Source organism: Anser cygnoides, chromosome 20, assembly GCF_040182565.1.
Source record: "Anser cygnoides isolate HZ-2024a breed goose chromosome 20, Taihu_goose_T2T_genome, whole genome shotgun sequence".
Classification (NCBI taxonomy): Eukaryota; Metazoa; Chordata; class Aves; order Anseriformes; family Anatidae; genus Anser; species Anser cygnoides.
The window spans coordinates 1,928,766-1,952,728 of NC_089892.1; the positions used below are offsets into that span (position 1 = coordinate 1,928,766).

A 23,963-nucleotide genomic window follows, 5' to 3' on the forward strand; every position below is an offset into this window, starting at 1 on the left:
ATGTACTTGGGTAAATATGATGACAAGTGTTCTAGAAAAGCCAGAAAGAAAAGCAAACACTGGGAAGGGGGGTTGGAGACAAGGCTGATAACTTCTCCGCTTCTGGTGGGTGAGGGTGAAATTGGCGGCTGCCAAAAATATGAGCTCAGACAAGTCGCTTGTTCTGCTCGGAGCCCACATCTGCACACACCTCCCCATCTCCACAGATGGCCAGGAGGCTGAAAAGAGAACACAGTTGTCTAAATTTGTGTAAGAGAAAAGAATCATGACTCCCACCTTGAAGGCGAATAAGAACCTCCTGTAACTGCAGTATTTTTGACAATTTAAAAAGTTTGGTTGAATTTTCAGTCCTAGCAAATTACGTGAAACCTGAGGCTGTTGTAACTTCCAAATAAATAATTTTCACACTGCTTCGTGTTAAAAGGTGGTTGGCTGGAACTGGACTCTATTCCTGTCAAAACTCCTGCTAAGGAACCAGTTGGATTCAGAGCACTTCTTTGCATGCTTATGCTGTAACAACTTATCAATATGATAATTTTCCTTTTTAGATTTCACAGTACTGCACGTTTTAGAAAAAAACAACTGTCACCATCTAAATAGTGATGGTACTGTTTGAAACAATCATCAGAAAAGGCACAAAAATAGAAATAAACTATTTTCTTCCTTATGTTTCTTTTCTCCTAACAGTATTGTGGGAATGAGACGGTAATATTTTGTGGGTTGGTTGTTTCCCTACCATCTGCTTTATCTTTTGGGGGTATTTAGTCATTTTTCTTTGTTAGCCCATGGGATATAGGATATGGTTTATTCCGAGTGGATGGGAGTCATATAAGTGGTGAGCTCTTGACCAAAAGTCTGTTTTTGTGGATGTGGCCTTGTGTAATAGACCAGTAACAAGAGCAGTTTACCAAGTGCGTCTTTGGCACGTCTCTGATTAACTTTGCAGATAGTGATTGAGAACTGAATGCTTCTGAAGCTTGACGTATATTGTTTCTCCCCAGCCAGAACACTGAAGAACCTGAAACTGGAGACTTTCTGACTCTTCCAAAAACAAATGAGCAAAGCTGTGTTGTTTACTTTCTTGCTATGGGTCGGGAGCCTGAGCTTCATGCCAAGTTTCAGTAAGAAACAAAATAGGACTGCAGAGTTGAGGGGAGGAAAAAAAAAAAACCTCTTACAAAGAGGGTTTGAACAGGACTGCTGATAAAGCTACAACTTTGAGGAACTTTGACTTTAATGAAGAAGATTCTTAAAAGGGAGATGAGATATGGCCTGCCTTAAACATCGTTCGGTAAACTACAGTTCTTAGCTGAAAAACTTCCCAAGTGCGTAAGTGCAGTGTTTCAGGCTACTTAATAGAGATTCCACATTAGTGTTGGAATAACTGCATGTTACAAATAAATCTGCTTTTTCTGTGTAGTTGAAAAGTAACATACCTCTGTTTTGGTTTCCGTTGAGATGTTTCCAAGTGTGCTTTTAGTAAAGCAACATAAGCATAGTGTCATTGTCATAACAGCATTCCACCCTTGGTGAGAAGTTGCAGCAGCACTGTAGGAAGGTGCCATCGGTCTTTTCCTTACAGGATGTCAGTCATTCTTGCAGCACCACGTCTGCAAAACTTTCTGTGAAGGCTCTGTTGAGTTCCATGAAATTTTGGAAGAAGCGAGCATGCTGAAAGAACGTTAAGGTAGAAGAGAAACGGGCAAGTAGAGAGTTGAATTAAGCTGATTTGGATCAGTGATTTGCCTGTAGGTAGGTAGAGTCCAGATGAAGCTGCCAGAAGTTCCTTCAATATTTTGAGTATCCATTTGCTCCTGATGCTTTTACTGTTACTGCAGTGTTTGAATATCACGCTGGTGCTTCTGCAGTTGCTGAAGTTGGCTCAGCCCCTGCCTGCTTGCAGTTCTTCCATGGAGGAGCTGCCTGAGGAGAGCTCATCTGGGCTTGGGATGGACTCAGTGGTACGCTTAGTGTTTGCTTTCACGCTGAGATCTGTAATCTTTATTTTAATGTAACCCCCTTGGCTAAGGTCTTTTCTTTTGCTCGTAAATGTTTGATCTGTACGTGCAACTCGCCATAGTCTTGTGCCAGAAAAATACAGACTGGCTTTCTGTTTGCACTGGGTGCTACTGATTTGCAGGAGTTGACTGATTTCACTGCCAGCTTTAGCAGGTGCTCTGTGCCTGAATGAGGGCTCTTCACCCCCTTCGCACAGTACAGTAGCAGGTCTCATGCTCGGTACAGAGAAGATTCAGTTTTGGCTGAGAGCTGAGGAGTACAGGGATCTGCTGTACTTCTCCTCTCTTTCCTTTTTCTTGTTCTGTTTCTATTTGTGCTCCTCTTGTGTTCGCAAAGTTTGGAATATTTCCTGAAAGTACTTTGTGTGTGTTTAGCGTTTGTATTGGTAGATTGGATAATAATTGGATAATGTGCATGCACAAAATATAGCCCTAAGTCTCCTTCATACTTCAAAATGTTGGAAGAGATCAGAAAACTGTCAGCCTGGATGCTGTAAAGGGACGGTGGCTGTTCAGCACTGCAGCACAAGAACAGCTTGCAGGTATTCAGCACAGGAGCGACGAAACAGGGTGGCTGCAGAGCCTCGTGCGGGGGGAGAAGAGTGGGGAGCTCTGACGGTGCTCACTGTGCTGCTCGCCGGCCGGGAGAGAAAATTGCCCAGAGAACCACATGTGCAGAGTGCGTGGAGCCCGAGGGAAGCGGTAACTGCTGGCTGTGTTTGCTTTCCTTTTGTTTGTTTCTCAGACGCCTAAGAGATGTTTTTAGAAGGAGGGTAGAGTCACATAACAAACAGCGATGAAAAGTGGTGCTTTGGCAGAGTTGGGCTTCGTGTAGGGCTTGTGATACTGAAGAGATGTTTGAGGTGTGTGATGTGGGCGCAGGAGGGGGAAGTGAAGTGCTGACATCTGCTCTCCCGGTCATCCTGGAGTTTCAGCTTTCTTCTTTAATTTGTAAGAGAGGTGCTGTCAGGTTGATGGGGTTGGGGCCGTATAGAGGGGCAGCCAGCATCTAGTGTGAAGGCTGGTTTTGTTGTTCTGAGAGAGAAATGAGCTCCCCTATCTTCTGTACCCTGTGCCACGTAGAGCTTTAGAAATGCCAGGTGGCAAAGCCAACCGCCTTATGCAGTTGTCTGTAAACATCTACTTATACTTGCATGTCTTTGGTTTCCTTTTTTATTATTTTAAAGCAAAATCGTGGTGATAGTGTGAAACCTGACATTTGCCAGGTGACAGAAACAGGCGCGTCCCAACAAAAGCAGCAGTTGCTTCTTTTCCTCCTTCTCCCAGCAGTGGTGCTAGGAGAGGAATTTGGAGAGCCTTTAAGGTGCCAATAGTGCACAACTTTTTAAAAGTTTCGCCTTTTGTCTCTGGCAGAGTTTCTGTCTTAGAAGTTGGTAACAGCCGTGAGACGTGAACATGATGTGCTGGTAGGTTCTTACTGCTGCCTTTGAAGTTATTCCTGGGAGGCCTGTGCAGTGAAGCCCTCAACGTGTGTCCATGCTTACAAGAAGCAGCATTTGTAAGATTTTATCTCAACATTTATGAGCTAAATGCCCCAGAACTGGGGGCAGGGCTCCTCCTGCCCTGTGTGTTTGCAGTTATCAGAGGACATCTTCTAAGCACAAAATCTGGGGGAAAGCAGGACACCGGTCCTTGAATGACAAGGAGTTTTTATGTGGTTTGTGTCTCATGTCAATACTGACTTGGATTCAAATTGTTGAGTGTGCCTGAAATTAATTTCCTTCAAAACCTAAACACTGTGCTGGAACTTGGTGTCCAGAGTGCGATGCGTGATGATGAGGAGGGGGTTTCTGGATGGAGTGGGGCTGCAGAGCTTCCCCTCACCTTGCTGAACGGCTCAGGGCCCTTGCTGGTGTCCTGAAATGTCCTCATTTTGCTGGCTTCTGTTCTTCCCGAGAACAGACTGTGTGCCTCTTGCTGCCTAACAAAAGAGGGACTCCATTGTCCTCTTCTGAAAAAGATGGGGGGGTCGCTGAGTCCGTGTCAGCCTGACTTTCCAAAGAGTGGAGTGCTCAAAAAAATCTGATGCCTGAAAATAGGACATATTCCGAATTCACTTCCTGAGATTAATCACCCCATATTCAGATACTGAATTGCTAATTTGGATGCCATGAATCTGCAGGTAATTGTTGTCAAGCATTTAGCTGTGACTCTTTGCCAAGCTGGCCTGCAAAGGATGGCTCCGCTCCTGCGAGTGAGGGCAGCCAGCAGCACAGCGTCTGTGCAAATGGAACTAAAGAAGCCTGAGTAAGGGGTGGAAAGCTGGTGGGGCAGGGGCTGTGGCACACTCCAGAGCTTAGTGTGTATGGTAAGTGAAAAACTAATTTAGTTTCCAAGTCCTGCCATAGATTTACAATGGCATTAGGAAAGTCACTTCAGTCTTTGGGGATGGGGTCTCTTCTAAATGCAAACAGCATCAAACGTGTACCTGTTACCAGGGCTGGAGAAGTAATGGCTAGGAAGTGCTGTGAAATTCTTGTGTGCACAGCTACGTTCGGGGAGTGTTTTGCTCTCTAACGAAAAAAGCACATTGGAGCTTCCTACTGCAATCAAAATGGAAGAGCTTATTATGCTTCAGTCCCCGCTGCTAGGTTAAGCCGAAGATTGCTATCTCCCACAGGTTAGTGGTGGAGCACTGGGTAGTACTGTCTGTTTACCAGTAGATGGAGAAGTAATGACCCACATTTCTTTCGTTTTTAACCTCCGAGCTGTTTCATTCAATTTGTTCATGGTGCTGCAAAAAAACTTAATCTCTTGAACGGCAGCAGAGCGCTAGGGACTCGCAGGGGCTGCAGGAAACTTGCGGGGCCTGCCGGTCGCTTCCACAGAGCAGCCTGGTGACACCTGCCTGCTTTGGTCAGTGTCTGCTCATGGGATTTAAGAACGAGGCCAGAGTCTAGAAGTGCGATATATTTGCCCTATGGTACGTGGAGAAAAATTACCCTGAGCACTTTAAATGAACCTAGTTATATAAGTAGTCCTATTGAGCAACTATGCTTACAGTGCCATGGAGCTAACTTTGATTCCTCTACTAGCTGTAATTTTCGTGGTGTTTTTCCAAGAAGAAAAAACACTATACTTAAGTTTTGTTCTCAGCACAGGGATAAATGGAATGTCTCTGTCACTTGTCTGAAACCATGTGTTGAAAGGCATGATTTTTCCCTAACAGTTTTGCAGAGTAATAGAACAGAATATGATTTGGATTACAGCAGACACATGCTGGGTCAGTTTAAAGTCTGCCAACTTCTAATTTGCAATTTCTAGAAAATTTAGAGCAGAAACATCTGAGTGCCTGCAGAAATCATCATTCTAAATTTAACTTGCAGATTTTGTCTTGGTAAAGCAGGAAACTGTCTGGTAACATTTGTCCACTGAATTCCAGGGACTAACCTTTCTTTTCTCGTGCTGAGTTCTGCATAGGTAGAAGCAGTTATATTGAGAACATTAAGATCTGATTTTTTTATTTTTTACCACCAGAACTCTAGTTCTCGACTGTAAAAACTAAGGAGATTCGTTGTGCTCAGTGTTTGAGCTCAGTTCAGTTTTTGTGTCCCTCTGGTTCTTTTTCTCTTTGCCGTAGTATCTTGTAATAATGACGGTGTAGGGACATGGCACAGACTTACACAGATGGCTAAGCAGGTAAGAAAAACATTAGGACTGTAATACAGCTCTGTCATAACTTCTGACTGATGGCTGCAAGGTTTTGTATCCTATTGCCCAGCTTAGGAGAAATTCCATTGATTTATAAAGTAGCTGTTTTTCTATTTGGGTTTTGATCCTGCCCTGTGCATCTTGATCTGTGCGCTCCTACCCTGACGTGCTGTGGCTTCCCAAGTACGCCTTCTTTGAAAAAATAAAATTAAAAAAAAAAACAAAGCACCTTCACTGTTGCTTTTGGGAACAGCAGGTTCCCTGTTATCAGGGGAAGCTGAAGTGGCTAGACACAAAATAGTTAATGACCCAAAATAAACAAACTTAGATTGTTTTTCTCCAGTCTTTCCCTTGGTAACAATTTCAAGTGTTACTTCTAGCAACTATAGTGTATAGAGGGGGCTTTGGAGAGAAAGTGAGATTTTTGTTGTTGTTGTAAATCGATCTTCCTGTAAAGCTGAGAGCATTTTGAGTGCTGCTATCGATTGCACAGTCTATTTGCTTCCCTCAGAGAGAAACGGGCATGCACCCTGTTTTACATGGGAGTTGCAACAGCTTGCTCTCGCGCACTTCTGTTTCCTAACCTGGACGTCATCTTCCTAACCTCCAAAGAACCCCCAAAAGGCTGGGTCCTTTGGCTTGTGACAAGCAAGTTGCCTCCAAGCCACTGGTGTTGGTCATAGCCTTATATTTTGATGTTCAGAGGTGTTGCTTAATGTTGAGAGAGAGAGCAAGGTAGGTCGGTGATTACAGGGCCTAAGGAAAACAGCGGGGAATGGTGAAGATGGGGGAGCCTTCTGGTAATGAACAAAGAACCAGGAGTGTTCCCACTGCTCTGAGTAAAGCGGTACTGGGGATGACATTGTTACCTATGAAGAGAGATTAAATGAATTCATACCACTATGTGAAACTTAAGGGGAACACCAAAGCAACAAAGCTGTATCCATGTTCTTGTAACAACAACCAGGTGTGGTTGCTGGATTTGTGCTGATAGCTCCTCGTTTCAGATTTTATTTGAAATTCAAAAGACAAGAAAGAGATTGAATGTAACTTCTCAAGTTCAAGATGGATTACTTAGTTGTGTTTTCCAAAGACATTAGAGAATATAGTGCTACAGATGCTTACATATATTTAACTTTTAAAAATTTTGATATCCAGTTAAAAATAAGCAATTGTGGAATTCAGTGCTCATCTCATGAAGTTCCTAAGGGTAAGATTGACAGATACAACTTATTCACACAAAAAGATGTTTAATTTTGCAATCTAGCCATCATGAGTATTGCCATCACTGGTCTCTGCAAAAGTCATCTTTTTTTTTTCTTTTTTTGCATAGCTGTACAGTGTTGTGCTAACTGGAGAGAAGAATAACAGATGAGCTTTGCGACTGGGGTTGGCAGATCTGACGGCATTCACATGCAGGGTAGATCTGCTGGATTAGGCCAGTATAAAACATTTTTAAGACTCGAATGACCTTCCAAGGAAATATTAATTTGTAAATCTCCAAATACATTTATTTTTTTCTTCCTCTTAGCCATGCTTGGACTTCTTGAGCAGTTCTTTGTAGTAAGAAGTAAAGGGTGTCCTTAAGTTGCTAAGGTCAGGCTGACAGTTCTTCTCTGCCATCTAATGTGGATGTGGCGTTGGTTTTTATCTTCATCATGGGTATTGTTGCTAGCTTTCATGCCTAAATAAACTAATTCAAATCTTTTGATAGGTTTATCATGCCTTTGAAGTAAATAATTCCATTCTGAGGCTGAAAGGAGATGGCAGCCAGGGTACTCTGCAGCGCTCGGTCCTGCTCCTCTGGGCAGCTCAGGCTGTCTGCAGTGGAGCTGCAGCATTGTGAGGGAGTTTCCAAAGAGGAGGCTTTGGTTCCTAAGTGGCCTACGGTGGTAATCACAGTTTTTGTTTTAAATGTGTCTGTGGCATTACATATTGTGCCACTGAGCTTCGGGCTTCCCTGGAAATAATGATCTAAGACAAGAATACTGAGACAATGCATGGTAACAGAGGAACAGGCTGAAAATACCAGGACTGGAGCATTGGTCGTGGTCAAGCCTGATGGCAAATGTGGACTGGCGGAGGGGAGAGCACAAGAGCTCTTTGCACAACACTAACAGAGACTAGCTAGCAGTCTGCTCTTCCAAATTCTTGTAAGTCTTCTCTCTTTTTTTAAAAATGTCACCGAGGCATCAAGACTGACATACTAGAAAATGCATTTAAGTGGAGAGTCATGAATGTTTAAACTGGCTAATGTGCACAGTATCCAGCGTGAATTTGCAATATTGAAAATGCCAGCTTCCTCATGTGCTGTCACTGGGGACCTCAAGGAAGAAATTCTAGAGGAGAAGCTGTTGGTTAAATTTTGCTATTAAGAGTTGCTGGGATTCTAATCAGAACAGCATTTATTCTTAAAAACTTCTTAATCCTTTGAAATTAAAACTTTTTGTTAGCATTGGAAAAATACAGATCTCAGTGCTGTCTAAAATACAGTATTTACATTCTTATTTGTAAAACAGAATTACTAAATATGTATTATCTACAGCACAGATTTTTGCTGTAAAAAAGTTGTGTTACTCTTCTCCTTCATCTCGCAAATCGCTGAGTTATGTATTAGCTTGAGACACGGAGCAGGGCTCCCTGCTAGTACAGCAAACGCGTTCTGCTACTGAATGGTTTTACAAGCAGTTTTAACTGAACGCTCTTTATTGAAATAAGAACAGATTTTTTGAAAAGTCACAGATCTGTGCATCTTCTACAATAAGAAACTTGTAATGAGCAGCATTAGTGCTTGAGAGTTTCTGTGGGTTTGGGGCAGGACCTGGCTTGAGGGGCAGCCCGTAACTTTGACAACGCTTCCCGACAAAGCACCACGGCAGTCTTACTGCCACGCTGGGTGTTTGTTCGCAATGCCAGCTGCAGCTGACCCGTACCTCAGCTCTTTGTGTCGTTGCTCTTGTTCAGCAGAACATTTTGGATTGGATGCAGATGGAAAGCTGATGCAGGAGCTGTTGGGGAGCTCTTGCTGTCATACTAAAGGGAGAGGCAGATCGTGTATTGTAAGCAATCTGTATGTGTTGGTGAACTTGTGAACATGCTGCTGTGGCTGTGCTTCTGTTGAAAGGGAATTGGTAATGCAGACAAGACACAGGAAGTAGGACATGGCGCTTCAGAGCGTGCAAGCAGAAATTTTTCCGTGGTTCTTCTATGGTCTAACCTGCTGATGGAGGAACTAGCGGGTAGCTCAAAGGAAAAAGGTCTGCATCTCTTACGTAGGAATGTCTGAAATGCTTTCTTCTGCGTTGGTGAGTGGTCACAAAACACCAACCTTTTGGAGAGCCCAGGAAGTGTCTAACGATACTTCGTGGCAGTAAGCCTGTATGTTAAATGATACCTGCAGAGACTATCTTCTAGGAATTCAAATTGAATAGATATTTCCTCGGGGGGTTATGTTGCTTTGTTGTGAGAGGAGTAACTGTGTGAGATACTAGATACGTTTTATGTATAGCCCATTTGTGAGCTTGCATGTTTTTTTTTTAACGCCTTTACGAATATTAACAGATAAGATCGTTAGTCATTTAGAATAAGCTATTTTATCCTATCTGATGTGCCTAGAATAAAAAAATGTCTGCTCTGATTTTAGTTTGAAGCATAAGAGTGTTTTTGATTAAGTACAAATACGGCTTTTCTGAATATAAAATTATACAGGAATAGAATCATTGCTGAGCTCTAGCATGTCACCCGAAAGGCTGTTCTTGGGTGAGGTAAGAAGTTACAGCCTCATGCGATTTTCCCTCCTTCACTTGATGAGAAGTGCAAACCACCAAGGTGATCTAGTTCTTCTGTCTGTCTGTCTGCCTCCATGTTTTATTTCCAGGATGTAAATCACATGCCGTGATTTCCAGCGTGCAGGCTGCAGCACGTGCTGCTCTGTGTGTGTACTGCTTCGGCCTCGCTGTTCTGCGGAGAACTCATTCTCCGGGGTGGAAGAGTGACCTCTTGGTCTTTTTCCCCATCCCGGTTGCGTGTCAAATGCTGCTGGTTGGTAGGTCAACCCGCAGTCTTTGGGGTATGAATCACAACAGGAAAGAAACTGGGGCACTGCAGCTTTTTGAGTTAAGCTGGAGGATGCTAGGGAAGGAGTGTCCCAGTTCTTCTCTTCAATGTTGTGGCTGCTTCCCGCTATGGTTCTGGAGCAAAAAGCCTCAGAAGTAAGGCCGTGGACAGAAATACGGGGATGGAAAGTGGCTAGGGGTTTGAAGGTCTGTAAAGCTCCGGTGCTGGGATCCGAGTGCAGGGCAAGGCTTGGGCAGTAAGAAGCCCGGCATGGCACTAAGCTGCGCTGTGTGGTTGAGGAGGTAGAGCTGCGATTCCGTTTTGGGGAACGTGATGTAACGTCGGGCATAGATCCAGAACTTCGCTTAAGCCAAATCTCTCTCTGGGAAAACTGACATTGCAGATGGTTTCATTTCAGCGTAATGTAATTCTTTTTATTAATTTAGTTAATTCTTCAACTGTAACTGAATGTAGTCTGTTTTATGGAATTCTCTGATTTTGAATGTTGATGTCAAATTCTGACTGCTTCACTAACAGGTGAGTACTTCAAAGTAGCTTCTGGTTTCCAGCATTCAGTTTAGCCAGAAGAGCAGGAATGCCTGCTGGAAGTCAGAAATCAGTTTAACATTTCAGACATGGAGAGTCTAGTAGTGGTTTCTGTCTAGTCTCAAGATGAATAATTCACTATTAATTATTCATGTACTATCTAATTGTGATTTTTTTTAAAGATGCTGCCAAGAAGTTCTCCTTTTAAGATATTTTGGTTTGTATAGGACTCAGTTTTACAGGCATTCTGTTTTGGATGTTTCTGACTGGTTGAGCAGGAAGTACATTGTCACTTTGTTATTTAAGTGCCAACAGCTGGTTTTTATTTTTTGTTTTGTTTTTGAAATTGGTCTGTCTCAGTCTTGTATCTGGGCAATAATAGCAAGACATGAAGGGATCTTCAAAATCACTTCACCAGAGAGCCTTTGTAACGCTAGCTGTGAGTGATGTGCTTGGTATTGTGCAGGTGCCAGGGAACAGGAGGCTGTATAAGATCTGGACAGAGAGGAGTTCCACCTTGAGGGCTGTAACTGATGTGCTGATCTGAAGACCACTGAGTGAGCTTGGTAGGATATTTTCATGTCCTCAGTAGTGAAGAGTAGCTTGAATCCTAAAAGAAAATTACTTAGGTTCTGCCCCCAAACTATTTTTTTTCTTTTGTTACATCATAATTTGATATCTGCAGTTATTTCTACTAATGTGCATTCCTTTCTGAGGTTGCCTGGTGTGGTTCTCCAGAACAGTGTTTTCTTTCTTCCAGTGATTGTGCACTTACTTACACTGTGCTTCCCTGTTCCTTTTTAGCCTTCCTGTTAGGGTTGTGATGTTTTCCCCTTAGACCGTCCTTTTTCTTCAACTTCTCCACAAGCTAAAAATGTGAGGTATGCTCTGCACAGCCCTGTTTCCTTTCACCTTAATTAATCTAATGAACTGATTGGTTGGTTTTAATTCTTCAACTTGGATTTCTTTACTGGAGTGATTTATTTTGGCTGTTTTTTTCCCCTCTTTTTTTGCTCTACCTGGAGGAATCCGTGTGTTCACCTGTTCGCAGTTATGCATACTTGTTTGCGTCATTGCAATTGAAGGTCCCCAGGTTCCGTCCCCATCTCTGTCCTCGGTACAGCCAAATCCTCTCTAGGAGCTCTTCCAGTAGCTTCCTCCCCCGTCTTGTCTGAACGCTGCTGTCCTTGCACTGTGAGCTCTAGCGCCGGGAAGGTGGCTTGGGTGGTTCCTCTGTTCTGGTGCTATCACTTCACGTCTGTTTACGAAGTGTGTGCCTGCCTGGCTGCTCCTGAGAACTTCGGAGCACAGGAGCCTTTTCTCAAACTGGCACGAGAACTGAGCAAGCAGGAGTAATGCTAGACTCCGTGTGTGTTGTGTGCAGTGTACGGGTTTGCCATGGGAAGTACCTCTCCAGCTCTTAGCTGTAGTGTTGCTTTGTAATTATTTATTTGGCTGGAAAATTCCAGCCTTCTGAAGGCTAAACCAGATGCAGCTTTGCCAGGAATTGTATTACTTGGAAAATAATAAAACTCATCTGGCTGTACAGTCTGCAGGTGAAGCTGGAAGCTGAGCGTGTTGGTGGAAGCAATCTGAGTCTTATTAGCAATGGTTCCTAGTGCTCCGATTGCGTTCCTTCATGGGCTGCTTATATGGCGGTGAGTGGCAAGGGTTTCTCTTCGGTGGTGAAGAAAGAAGAAAGCAATGCTGTGCAGCATGCAGGGCGTCGGGATTTAAAATAGCAAACATCTGCACACGTAGAAGGCTGCTCATACTCTGCAGATTTTTCTGCCCCACACTCCACTCAGTCCCTGTGAATTGTGGTTTTTATCTGTATCTCTTGGTTTGTTGATAATTTTAACAGGAGGGAAAACTATTTTGCTATTTCTCTGTCTGTTATTTTGACACTAATCAACTTTGCAGATCTTGTTTTGTTTGGTGTCTGGGTACATCACAAAAAGAGTTGCTGAAAGAGTTCAATTATAATATCAGCATCTCTGCCAAATGTATTGAGCCGTTCTGAAAAGCGACTTGTCTTTTCTGACCCAGATACACAGTTTCCAACTGTGGGAGATGCTGCCAGAAAGACTCTTGGCAGAATGCCAGCAAAAAAATTTACTGCAGAAAAACACAGCATATTTTCAGCAGCACCATGTGCAGTGTGACGAAAACCTACCTGTCTGCTGAACGCAAAGCAGAAGTTAAAATCAACCTGCAATTTCAAGTTGCAAGCCTCTTATTCCGATTTGAAAAAGTAACAAAAAAGATAGCTTGCACCTTTTCTCGCCTGTTCTGTATAAATCCCAGTTCTGATCCATTGCCTTGTGTGGTGCGCCCCAGTCTGTGCTGGATGCCCACCCGTTCGTTATGAGCACCCTGCGCTGCCCTTGCTGCGCTGCTGACACACATGTGGAGCGATCTCGGGGTGACGTGGGCTGTAAGCTGTAGTTTCCAGGAGTAGCCATCGGTAAGAGGGTAGGCTGGGGGGTGGTTTTGCTTCAGCTGACTGCTACCTCACTCCGGGCCTTCTGAATTTCCGGGCTCGGGATTTACCAGTCAGCCCTTACAGAGGACAGGTACCTGCTTCTGCTTTTCACTTGCCTGCACTCGAAGGTAGGCGAGCACGTTCGGTACTCCTGGATGTTTAAACGCCTCCTCCCGGGAGCACAAGTGCCAGATGCAGGAATGTGCCCTATGCAAAGGCCTCCTCTGAAATTCTTTTCCTTGTTTGTCTTGTGCCAACGCATAAACTTCCTCTGTGCGGGATGGGATGTTTAATGGAAACACTGAGAGACTGTCATGGTGTTTTAGTAACGTTTCTAACGTGTCAGATCCCCAGTGGCTTAAAACCACCCTGCAGACTCTGCTCGGCTCCTCCAGATCAGGAGACAGAGAGTGTTTACTCTGTTTTGTGCTTTAGGTCAACGTGGTCTACAGGTAAAGTGACTTTCTCGAGATCACCAAGGTCTCAGTAGTGCTAGGAGCTTTGTCTAGAAGTTTTTTGCAAGTGTAGGTGGCAGCCCTCGCATCGGACAACCGTGCGTTACTCTATTGTGCCGTTAGTCTGGGCCTCAGCTGCTGCTCCCTGAGGATGCGGGGACACGTATCCTGCTGTAACTTGCAAGTAAAATGGGGCTGTTGGATTTATGGGATTGCTGCTCACTCCACGTAATGCTTTCTGATGTGTTCAGTGCTGAGCCGTGTTCTGCTGCCTTGGTCCATATGGTTGGAGCAGATTTGATTTTTAGTTTTCCTTATTTTAATTCTGCGTGTTGTCAAACGTACTTTGTTCTGTAAGTTGCGTCTGCGTTTTTGTAGTAAACTTCCTGTTTAGACCTTTATTTAAAAAAATCCCTGAAGTCTGGACCAAATTAGGTTTTCATTCCTTTGTGTATTTCTGTGAAATATTCTTAGGATGTCAGTGACTTGCAAGTCATTAATGTGACTTTCATGTATGTCAGCTTCATCTCAGCTTTCGGGAATTTTTTTAGTTGAATTGTTATAATGACGGGCAGCAGTGGAGATGTAAGTCCCTTTTTATTTCAGCTGTGTGTGCCCAGACCTCAGCCATTCACTGCTGAGAAAAAGGGTAGGTAGAATGGAGGTCATAAAGGTCTTCATCCAACTCTGTTGCTTGTCACTGAAACTTGAACCTCTCTTAAAGACAAGACGGCCACGGCCCATTTAAGGCGGAGTATTGGGAGATGGTGGTAGTTTTGCTTCGTCTTTCTAGTAGAAGATTAATTCCCATCACAGCTGTGAAACATTCCTTTTCAGCCTGTTTCAGATTTTCAAAGAAAACCAAAAAGCTCTTGATGTATGCGGAATTGCGCTCTGAGGTATGGCAGTTTTCAGAGCTTGTGAGAGAGCCTGTAGACTTGCCCTCTAGACAACAGGCTGCTCAGCAACGTACTGAAGCACCAGAATTTGCTCAGCCAGCTATCCTTGTCCATCTGCTTTCAATACACTGCACAAGCTGATAAGCAACAGCTTGCAGTAGTCTTAGGAGGGAGTCCAGGCTGGGGTGTTGCTTGGAGTCTAGAGACGTCGTGCTGGGCATATGCTAAAGTCAGCAACACATTCCAGTGCCCTTCTCTCTGCCTGGCATTGCCAAGTTACAGTTACTAGAGAAGACAGCAAACTGAAAATGTGAAATGTAGGAGTCGCAGGGAAGAACGGGTATGTGAAGGTGGTTCTCTCTTCAAACTAAATCCCACCTAATTTGAAATAGATGATCTGGAAACACGTCTGGTAAAAGTCTCTCTAGCTTGCCATCTGCTGACTCAAAAAAATATTATTCATTATTACTACTACTATTATAGAAAAGCTAAGCAAGAAGACCTCACAGAGTCTGGTCAGTTCTAGAGATGGTGCAAAGCTAGTGCGTTTGGAAGTGCCCATGACTAGCTCATAACCCGAATAGTGCCAAAGCAGTAATCCTGCCTTGTTTGTGCTCCCAGCTGACCCTGCTTGGCTTTCAGGGTCTCTTAAGGTAGGAATCCGGTCCCATTAAAGAACATCTTTCTTGATTGCTTCTAGGAAGCGATTTGGTTGAGTGTCAACATAACTTGGTAGGATGTATAGCCTTTGTGAGAAGAAATTAGATCCTTCAGGGTTTTTATTAGCTTGCTTTTCCCAAGCATTTTTAGTATGAGTGCATGTAACTCTCTTGGGGTTTCTTCCCTGGCAGTCTTTAGCTGCTGAAGCAGACAGGCCTCGGCATAGTGTTCTTGTCTGGCTTTTTTTTTTTTAACTCAAATTTGTATCCTAAACCCTGTGGTATAATATACAAATAAATAATTATTAGGCACTTACTATCAAAGCTATTGGTCCTGTAAACCCACTGCATTTCTTCTTGATGGAGAAAATAGTAAAAAAGCATTTGTGGTTGCCTTTGCCTTTCCCTTGGAATGCTTAAGTCTCTATCAGATACAGTATTTTAATTATTTCCTGTTACACCCCTGAGGTTTAAACATCTACTCAACTTCCGAGTCATCTCACCTATCCCTGTGTTGTTGCCAAACTTGCCTTTGATCTCTAACTAGAGAAGCAGGACTGACATATAGGAGAAAAGTAGAATATTTGAGTATGTGTGTGTCAGTCTGCAGAAATTTACTGACAGGGCTTCCAGTTACTTCAAGATGTTGCTGAAAAGCTGATGCAACAATATGTGTAATGAAAGGAAAACAGGAGTTTTCTGCAAGGACTTGCATGTTGTGCTGTGCAGTGAGCTTAGCCTTTCCTCTCTTTCACACCAACTGCTCGGTCATTCTACTTTAGTACAAGAGGGCTGCTCTTACAGGATCTTTTAGCTGTTGTGTGCTGCAAAAAGATGTACAAGGGCAGAAAAAGCAGTGTGAATGATTTCAGCTGAACGTTGTCACAATTGGTATGCCTTCAGTTTGTTGTAATGCACTTAGTCTTTTTTAATAACAGCGTACAGTTATTGCTACCTGGAGTCTTAGTTCAGGTCGTACAGCATCTGACGCACTCAGGATCAAAGGCTGCACTGGGAATTTCAGCTGATAATTACTTTTTGATAATTAAATATAGTATAAAAATAGAAGTCTTTTCAAGTTGCTTTCATATAGAACATATTTGAGACTTTGGATTTCCAGTCTTCCTCATATCAGAAACTGGGATTGCCAGGTAGCTGAGACACCGTGCTGAGAGGAGCTCTAAGTGGCATGGGACAGTGGTCACATACGTGTGGGCACCTCAGAGAAAGTTGCTTTCTGTAACGTCTGCTATTGTTCTGAGATAAACAGTTCAGCGAGTCCTTCCCCACCATGAATCCAGCTCGCTTTATTCAGCGGTTTGATATCATGTTCTGCATTGAGCACTTACTGGAATTACCATGTTGTTTCTTCTGGTTTCAAGTTGTTTTTTTTGTGTGTGTTTGTGTTTTGTGTGTTGGGTTTTTTTCCAGGTGAATTACAGAAAGTGACTCTCGGAGCATCTTGGCTTTATGAACTCTTGAGCTGTCAAGGGACTAAGAGGCTTATGAAGAGGTTCTGTCAGGCAAAACAGCGCTTAGCAAAGACACCAAGGAGGAGGGAAAAGGAGAAAGGAAGAGAAAAGCTGAAACACTAACAAACCATGGTAGGTATCTGTCATCTTTATAGGGCTGCATTAGTAATATTCTCTGCTGACAGTCTTGCATGGGGCCTGGTAAAACAAGAGTGAAGGGATATTCTGACCTTGCACTAAATTAGAGATGGTACTGCATGCTTTGAGCAAAGCAAATGAGGTTTGATATTTTGTCAGCCTTTTTAAACCAGAGAGTTGTCTTGTGAGCCTGCATTACATGAATTATTAAATATGAATGAAGGGGATGCTCATAAGGTTTTCTAATAAAACCAGCGTTGGCAAGCTGTAGCAGACAGCACGAATGACCTTGAACTTGCAGACTGCGTAACTGAATGCTGCTCTTCCTCATCCACCCTCCCTCACAAAAGCGAGTGTTGATTATTCATATTTGTGTGTGTGTGCATGAAAAGCTGATTGCAAGTAGTTTTGTGCACGCTTTGTTAATAGTGTAGATGAGACGTGTAAACAGTACACACCAAGTGTATCTGACTGAGTGAGGGGTCGTTCCTGTCTACCCGGTATTAATTGCAAATTGGGATTGTCTGAGATGGTGGATTGTGATCAAGGATTGTGATGATAAGGTTCTAAAGTCATGTTCGCAAAAGGGCAGCGGTACTGCTGAAAAACAAAATGAGAGTAAATGCAATAAACTTTAAATACAGCTCTCTAACATTTGTGTAGCTGACTGTGGATGATAGCTAGGACATGTGTTTATATTTAAAAGCAAAACAAAAACAGCAATGTAGAAGACCCGAGACAGGATTTTACCTGTTACAGAGCACAGAGAGGAAGAACATGTGACACAGCAGAGTTGTCGATACATTGTGTTTTAAAAAGTCTTGTTTTGCTATTATTTTTGGCTTAAATTGTAATGAAGAATTGATCTTGCCAGTCGCTGTCTATTAGAAAAGAACACAAATGTCTTCTAATCTGAGTTACTCATTTGTTGCTCTCTGACTGTTTTTCTGATGGATATTTCATGAGATAAGAGATGTGGGGGGAGGGGGGGTGAATTAGGAACTCCAGCTTGTCAGTTTTCACTGCTGAAGTGAAATGCAGCTTCTTTGTGTACCCAGGCTGCAGATAGGCCTCAGGAGGGGCCTCCTGGCAACATTTTGCAACCTGTGAAAGTACTGGGGATGACACCAGACCCTTGCCAGATGAGGTTTTACTATCTGAATTGTCTGTTTGGGTAGGAGCACAGAAGTTAGGGAGCAAATTGTGACATAGGCCTTTGAGGGACCCATGGATGTGATGAGCTGGGAAGCCTTGACCAGTTCCTTAACAAGGATTCAACCCAGAGGCCTTTCAGATCCTTCACAGGCCCCAAGAGTGTGTGCTGTTACAGGGTATGTGCTGTTAAACTCATGAAGTGGAGGTAAAACTGAAAGCTTTTTGAGGTATTTAATGTGTACGAGGAAGAGGGCTTTTAGCTCACGATTGCAAATTCTGGGAGCCTTTCAGCATTGACTGGCATGTGCCTGTAGAGAATATTTAAAGATGGTCTTGCTGGAGGTCTGTGCTGGGAGAGCAGCTGGTCCAAGTCACTGTTTACATCAGATAAGTCTCACTTGGATAAGTGTGTGGCAACCCATAACGTCCTGGCACAAGTCACCCCATCAGTTCTGTTTACCTCTCTCAGCGCTGTCACTCAGGTACTGCAGTCTCACTATAAACTCTTTAATTAGCAGTCTAATCCCCTTCTGTTCTTTCAAATTTTTAATAAATTATTTTTACATCATTTCTTACCAGTTTCTCTCTGTCCTGATCTTCATTCATGCCTTTGTAAATCCCAGTGCAGTTTGCTAAGCCTCTCTCAGTACTAGGTAGTGCCTGTGACTTCATGTGCAGCAGCAACAAAACCATATGGGAATGGCTATTTCATTGCCTTGTTCCAAAGGGGTTGCCATTGTCTCTGGCATAAACTGAGGAGAGATAGCTGCATTCAGCCTATTCGGAACATGCGAAGTTGTATTTGGAGAGCATCGATGCCTTCTGTAAAGAGGAGTCTTCTCCATGTTCTCCTTGTCTGCCCTCCTCTACACAAGCATTGCCCCATCTGCTTTCACCCTGGGCTACTTAAGTTCTGAATTTCCCTACTTTGAAATGTGATTACCTTTTGGAATCAAGGCCCTGGCTTTTCTCTTTGCTTTGAGCTATCAAGCCACTGAAGCTTGAGACAAGTCAGCAAAGATCACTGAAGTTCAGGATCTTCTGAGCTCCTGCAAGTATTCCTGGGCAGGGTGTTTCTCCCAGTTTGTTACTCAGCCTGTATCTCCAGGATAATGAAGATCTTGCTTTGAGCAAGATCAGGGCCTATGTCTTTTCTCACTGGCTTTGAAAACCTAATCTAAATTAACAAGCTAGTAATCCCTAGGATGAGGGAAGTCAGAGACACTTGAAAGCGAAGGGAGTGCCCAGGACCCTAGACTGGCTGTTGCAAAGCTGGGAATGAAATTCAGGTTTTTCTGGTCCCCCGCTTCAGCACCCTAGCCTTATGCACAGCTAGCCTATGCCCTCTTCTTCAAAGAGAAGGGGGATAGGCAGGAGAGGAATGTACTTCTGAAGCACAATTCATTTCATCCTAGAGTGGGGTAAACATGAACTGTGCTCCAGATGTGCCTGGTGGAGTAGCCAACAAAGTGATTCTAGAAGAGTTGCTTTTAGGCATCTAATCTAGGTGCCATGAAACCTACCGAAGGCCTTATATGTTTCCCCAGTTTAATGCTGATTTCACATTAGTGTTTGGTCACTCTCTCTCTCTCTGATAAGAGATCACTCCTGCAAGATTATAATCCATGGTCATCAAAAAACACTTGCCTGCATCTGTCAGAGAGGATTCCCATTCAGGCGATGTCCTTCTGTTGATAACCCAGTAACTTTGTTCTTTCCCCCCCCTTTCCCACTTTGTAACAGAGATCTATCCGATCTTTTGCTAACGATGACCGCCATGTTATGGTGAAACATTCAACCATTTATCCATCTCCAGAAGAACTTGAAGCTGTCCAGAACATGGTATCAACAGTAGAATGTGCCCTTAAACATGTCTCTGACTGGTTGGATGAAAAGAACAAGTCTGCAAAATGTGAGGGTGACGTGGAAGCAAAGGAGGAAGCTGCAGAAAGCAATGCCAAGTGAGTGAGTTGAACCTCATAATGTGTTACTGTACGGCTTTGAATGGGTTCCTTTCCTTCTAAATAAGCGTTGTAGTGTTCCTTGATTCTGTTGCATACGAGTATTCATAGAAGGAAGTGGATATATTTGCACTTTTGAGGTGGGAGCACACAGGATGAGTGCAGGGAATAGTAATAAGTCCAATGTAGGCAGCAATTGCTTTCTATTTCATTATTTATTTTAATGTGATACGGTCCAGTTGCATTTTAGCAGACAAACTTCTCAGCAATTATAAGTGAATATATGTCCCTGTAACACACGAATGCAAATCCACAGCCATGTAGCTTAGGGACTCCTTCAGTTTAAGAAATAAAAGATTTTTTTTGGTAAGCTCTCATTGTTTATCCAGCAAACTAACTTTTCTAAGGATCCATTATCTTCTGTTATGTAGTGCTCTCCTGAGTGAAACATCTGTTTGCTCTATTTCTGAGTCAACTCCCCGAGCCGGTGCCTAGTTTTGTTGTTGTAGCATAACTCTGGTAGTTGAGGAAGAAGCTGGAACAAATGGCTCCTTATTTTAGGTTTCTTGATGTATGACTTCTTAACTTGGGTGCTTCCAGTTCTTCAACACTTCCTGGCTAATCTGTCATGTGCTCTGCAGCTCCTGTCAGTGTTCTCTCAGGTTTGTGGATGAGGAAGTGAAGCACTAGGCAGCTACCTGCACAAGCTGGAGAATTGGCCCACGTGAACCCAATGAGGTTCAGCAAGTCCAAGTGCAGAGTGCTGCACTTGGGCCGGGGCAGTCCCAGACATGGGACTAGATCATCTAGGTGATCTTTAAGGTCCCTTCCAACTCAAGGTGTTCTTCGGCTCTCTGATTCTGTGAGACTAACAGCAAAGTTGTCATGACCTGAAAAATTTGATGTCCAGTTCTCTTCCTGTTAGACAATTCTTCTCCACTGAACTTACTCTGGTTACCCCTGTAACGTAACCTGCAGCAAAGGTGTAGTCAAGGACTCTTCCAATTTCCTTTCCTATGGTGTGTGCAGTATTAAGAATGTCTGCTGCTGCATGGGCTTTGCCCACTTACATTGTGTTCTTAAACTGATAAATAAAGTGTATTCTTTATTCATTTGTATTAGTTATCTGACACCTTTTATGGTAGTGAAAATTTTATCGAGGCCTTTTTAAAATATGTATTATGTACCAGGACACCAAAAATTAAGTTGTTCACATTTGGGGGCAGGAGGAGGTATAGCCTACGCTAGCAGTAGGAAATAGAAATGCAGATGCTCTATGCTGGGTGCTTCTGGAGTAGGATACAATTCAGTGCAGATAATGGAGGAAGAGCCAACTGAATCAGTTGTATCTGTATCAGTTCGCAAATTGAAAATACAGTTTACTGGCTTAAAGTGAAAGACGCTGATCACTGCTGTATTTATCAGTTATTTCTAAATTCATAATGATGTATGTCTGAAAATTCATAAGTGAAATATTGCTTCCTGTTTTATAACATTGGGGTTCCTACTTCTTGCCAGGCCTCAGATTTTCAGAGTAGCATTCAGGAAATGCAATATAAAGCTCTGGTACACCTCACTACGTGAACGTACTTCAGTTTGGAAACAAGAAACGTGCTACTGCATTAACTGGGGAAAATTCTAGAGGGGTGGCAGAAGCAGAAAGTGTCCATGACTTGGTATTTTGCTGTTCTGAACAGCATTGTGGATTCTACAGAAAATTCTTCAAGTATTGTAGCATTTTTCCACAGGTTTCTTTCTTAATGTTCAGGCTTGTCTTTGATTATCTCTAGTACAAAGTTATGGGCTTGGGAACCATTGAAAGAAAGTGCTTGCTCTGCATGAAGCTTAAATGGAGCACCACCTACTCAGGATACACTGATCTACATAAGAAACGGTCAGCAGCATGAAGACCATCATACGATAGCCTTCAAAAAGTAAATGTACAAACGGTCCCTCATTTTGATTCTGTGGCTTTCTGTTTCCCCTAATAAATATTTAACAGACACACTCATGAACACTGGCATTTTTGTGTTAGGCCGAGCTGTGTTATATCACTTTTTTGGTGTGAAATCTATTCAAATAGAGATAGCAAAACACTTAAATTCATGAATATTTTTACATAAATTAACGTATAAATTGGTTTAAGACAGGGATTGTATTGCCACTGGAGAATAATTGCAGTAGACCAATAGGCTGTTTCTCCACAGATGGACAGTTAGGTTCTGTCATCTTCTTGAGAAAGGTTCGGTGTCCTGCTGAAGAACAGTCTCTCTTGCCATGCAGTGTACTGGATGTTTTGTGGGTGATTTCCTAGCATTACTGGCAGCATTTCTACATGTCTTCTGGTGAGGATAACATAGGCACAGAATGGATTCTTCTTCAAAAAAAAAGTTCAAAAAAAATTGAGGACCTGCATTAAGTGCTTTTGAGACAACTGGTTAGCCTTGCCTTCATGTCTGTGTGTGCAGGATGTTTTGTGCTTGGGCTCTGTTACAAATCTGGAGTAACTATCCATGTAGTATAAGATTAATAAAATAGTTTGTGTATTTATGCATTTGCTTTGGGACAGATTGTTTTACTAATCTCTTTACAAGCTAAGAGGGGCTAAAATAGTACGTTTCCCCACAATGTAAAACATCTTTATGGCAGTTAGAAACTATATCTGAAGGAATTCTACATTTTCACACTTATTTGCATCCAGGTACTGGTAAAGAAGCAGAGTTCCACGCTGGAAGTTGAGAGGCTGTTTGGTTTTGTAACAGTATTTGCTTGTTTGCTTCTGGCTGTTCCAAGAAGAGTGGGATTACCACTTGGTTTTCCAAGTCCTTTTATTTTTTTTCCCCCCCTCTGTTGTGTAAGCATCCATTGCTGCATTTCTATTTAAAATGCATAGGCAAAGTTAGAAAAATGTTTAGATGAAGATACTTCTGAATGAAGCTTAGGATTTCTTAGGATCGATTTGATGATAATTGATCACAATGGGATTGTTTTGTTTGGTTTTGGTTTTGTTTTTATCCAGTCGATCCTTTTGGATGGTAAGAATGACAGGAACAGGGGTACTGTCTTTCTGGCAGCAGTGGTTTACCGCTTTCACTGATTACATACTTTCTGTGGTTTTTATAACAGGAATGTGCCACTAGTTGGTGCCACAGTGTTTAAGATGCATCATATGGCAATACCTCGTTTTGAACTGTCAAAGGTGCTTTTCTTGCATTTTTTCCTTGCTGTTTTTATGCAAGTTTTATGGTTGTTTTTTTTTTAGCCTACTGAATTGTTTTTTGTTGCATTTTTCTTCTTGATACTCAGAACTAAAATGTTCTTATGTTGCTTTGAAAGTTGTTTGCTGTGATCTGTAAATGTTCCCCTGAACGTTAGTGGGGAGTAGAACCGAGTGTTCAGACGTCTATTCCTGTAGGTTTTGGTGGTGAGACTTGTTGAAGGAATTGGGCCTGGAAGTCTTTCTAGAATTAGAAGCTTTCTTGAAACATCAGTTTGTACTATGTGCTAAAACTTCAGAAGTTGGTTTTACAGTTTTTAAGATAAAAGTTTGAGTTTATGGATCAACTAAAAGAAGCATTGAAATGGTATGTGGCCATGTTCGAAGTTGAAGCATTGCTAAAAGACAACTCAGATCACTTTTGCTAACAGGAAAACTTCGTTGGTTTAATTATTGTACTCTTCTGGTAGATCTGCAGATAGTTAATTTTGGTGGTTTTTTGTGTGCTTTGTGTCTTAAGCTAGGCAACTTCTGCATTCATGTGAATTGCAAATCAGTGTTTCAGTTTTGTTCTTTTTTTCCATAGGAGCTACTTGTATAAAAGCATTGTATGCTTTTCATTTTCTGATCAGCGGTATGCCACTTTAGCACTGTAATCAGTCCAATCCATTCATCTCTTCACTGTGATAGCATAATGCAAGTATTTTGAATGTGTGAAAATACCATTTTAATTACTCAGAATTATTTCGTTTCCAGGGATCAAAGTGGTCGGACCTTGTGTGGTGTTATGAGAATTGGCTTGGTTGCAAAGGGCTTGCTGATAAAAGATGATATGGATTTGGAGCTGGTTCTCATGTGCAAAGAAAAACCCACAAAGACCTTGTTATGTATAGTCAAAGACAATCTCCCAGTTCAAATTCAGGTGAGTTAACTTAGGGTGGTCCTGTAATAATGACTCACAGCACTGCAACGTGTATTTGGGTAAAGGCTGGAATTTCTTCCAGCAAAAGAGGCAAATGATATAGATTAAAGAATATCCTTTTAATCTAGGACATCTAAGGTGTGTAACGTCTTTAATGTGGTGTTATGAAGTAGCTATTCAGAAAACTTAACATCTTACTCCTGATGCTGCCTAATCCCAATTTGTGATGTCCATTTTCCTGTGCTGGCAGCTAACCTTTCTATTTGGTAACTAACCAAGCTGATTTTTGTTCTCTGCTCCAATCCACT

The 23,963-nt window shown here is 42.5% G+C and overlaps 1 protein-coding gene across 29 annotated transcripts in view; it reads left to right on the forward strand.

Annotated features, from left to right (window-relative positions):
* The window catches only part of STRBP (spermatid perinuclear RNA binding protein), a 70,884-nt gene that overhangs the window by 8,457 nt on the left and 38,464 nt on the right, over window positions 1-23,963 (forward strand). For 27 of the 29 annotated variants that reach the window (XR_010826032.1, XR_010826030.1, XR_010826026.1 and 24 more), the window contains exons 2-4: window positions 16,222-16,394; window positions 19,299-19,516; window positions 23,490-23,655. Coding sequence is in view for 15 of the 29 variants with exons in the window: in XM_048052171.2 (XP_047908128.1) it covers window positions 16,392-16,394; window positions 19,299-19,516; window positions 23,490-23,655 (387 nt within the window). In the remaining 14 variants the exon portion in view is untranslated. The remainder of the gene's footprint in view (window positions 1-16,221; window positions 16,395-19,298; window positions 19,517-23,489; window positions 23,656-23,963) is intronic. The other 2 variants (XM_066980599.1, XM_066980602.1) reach the window with 2 other exon arrangements.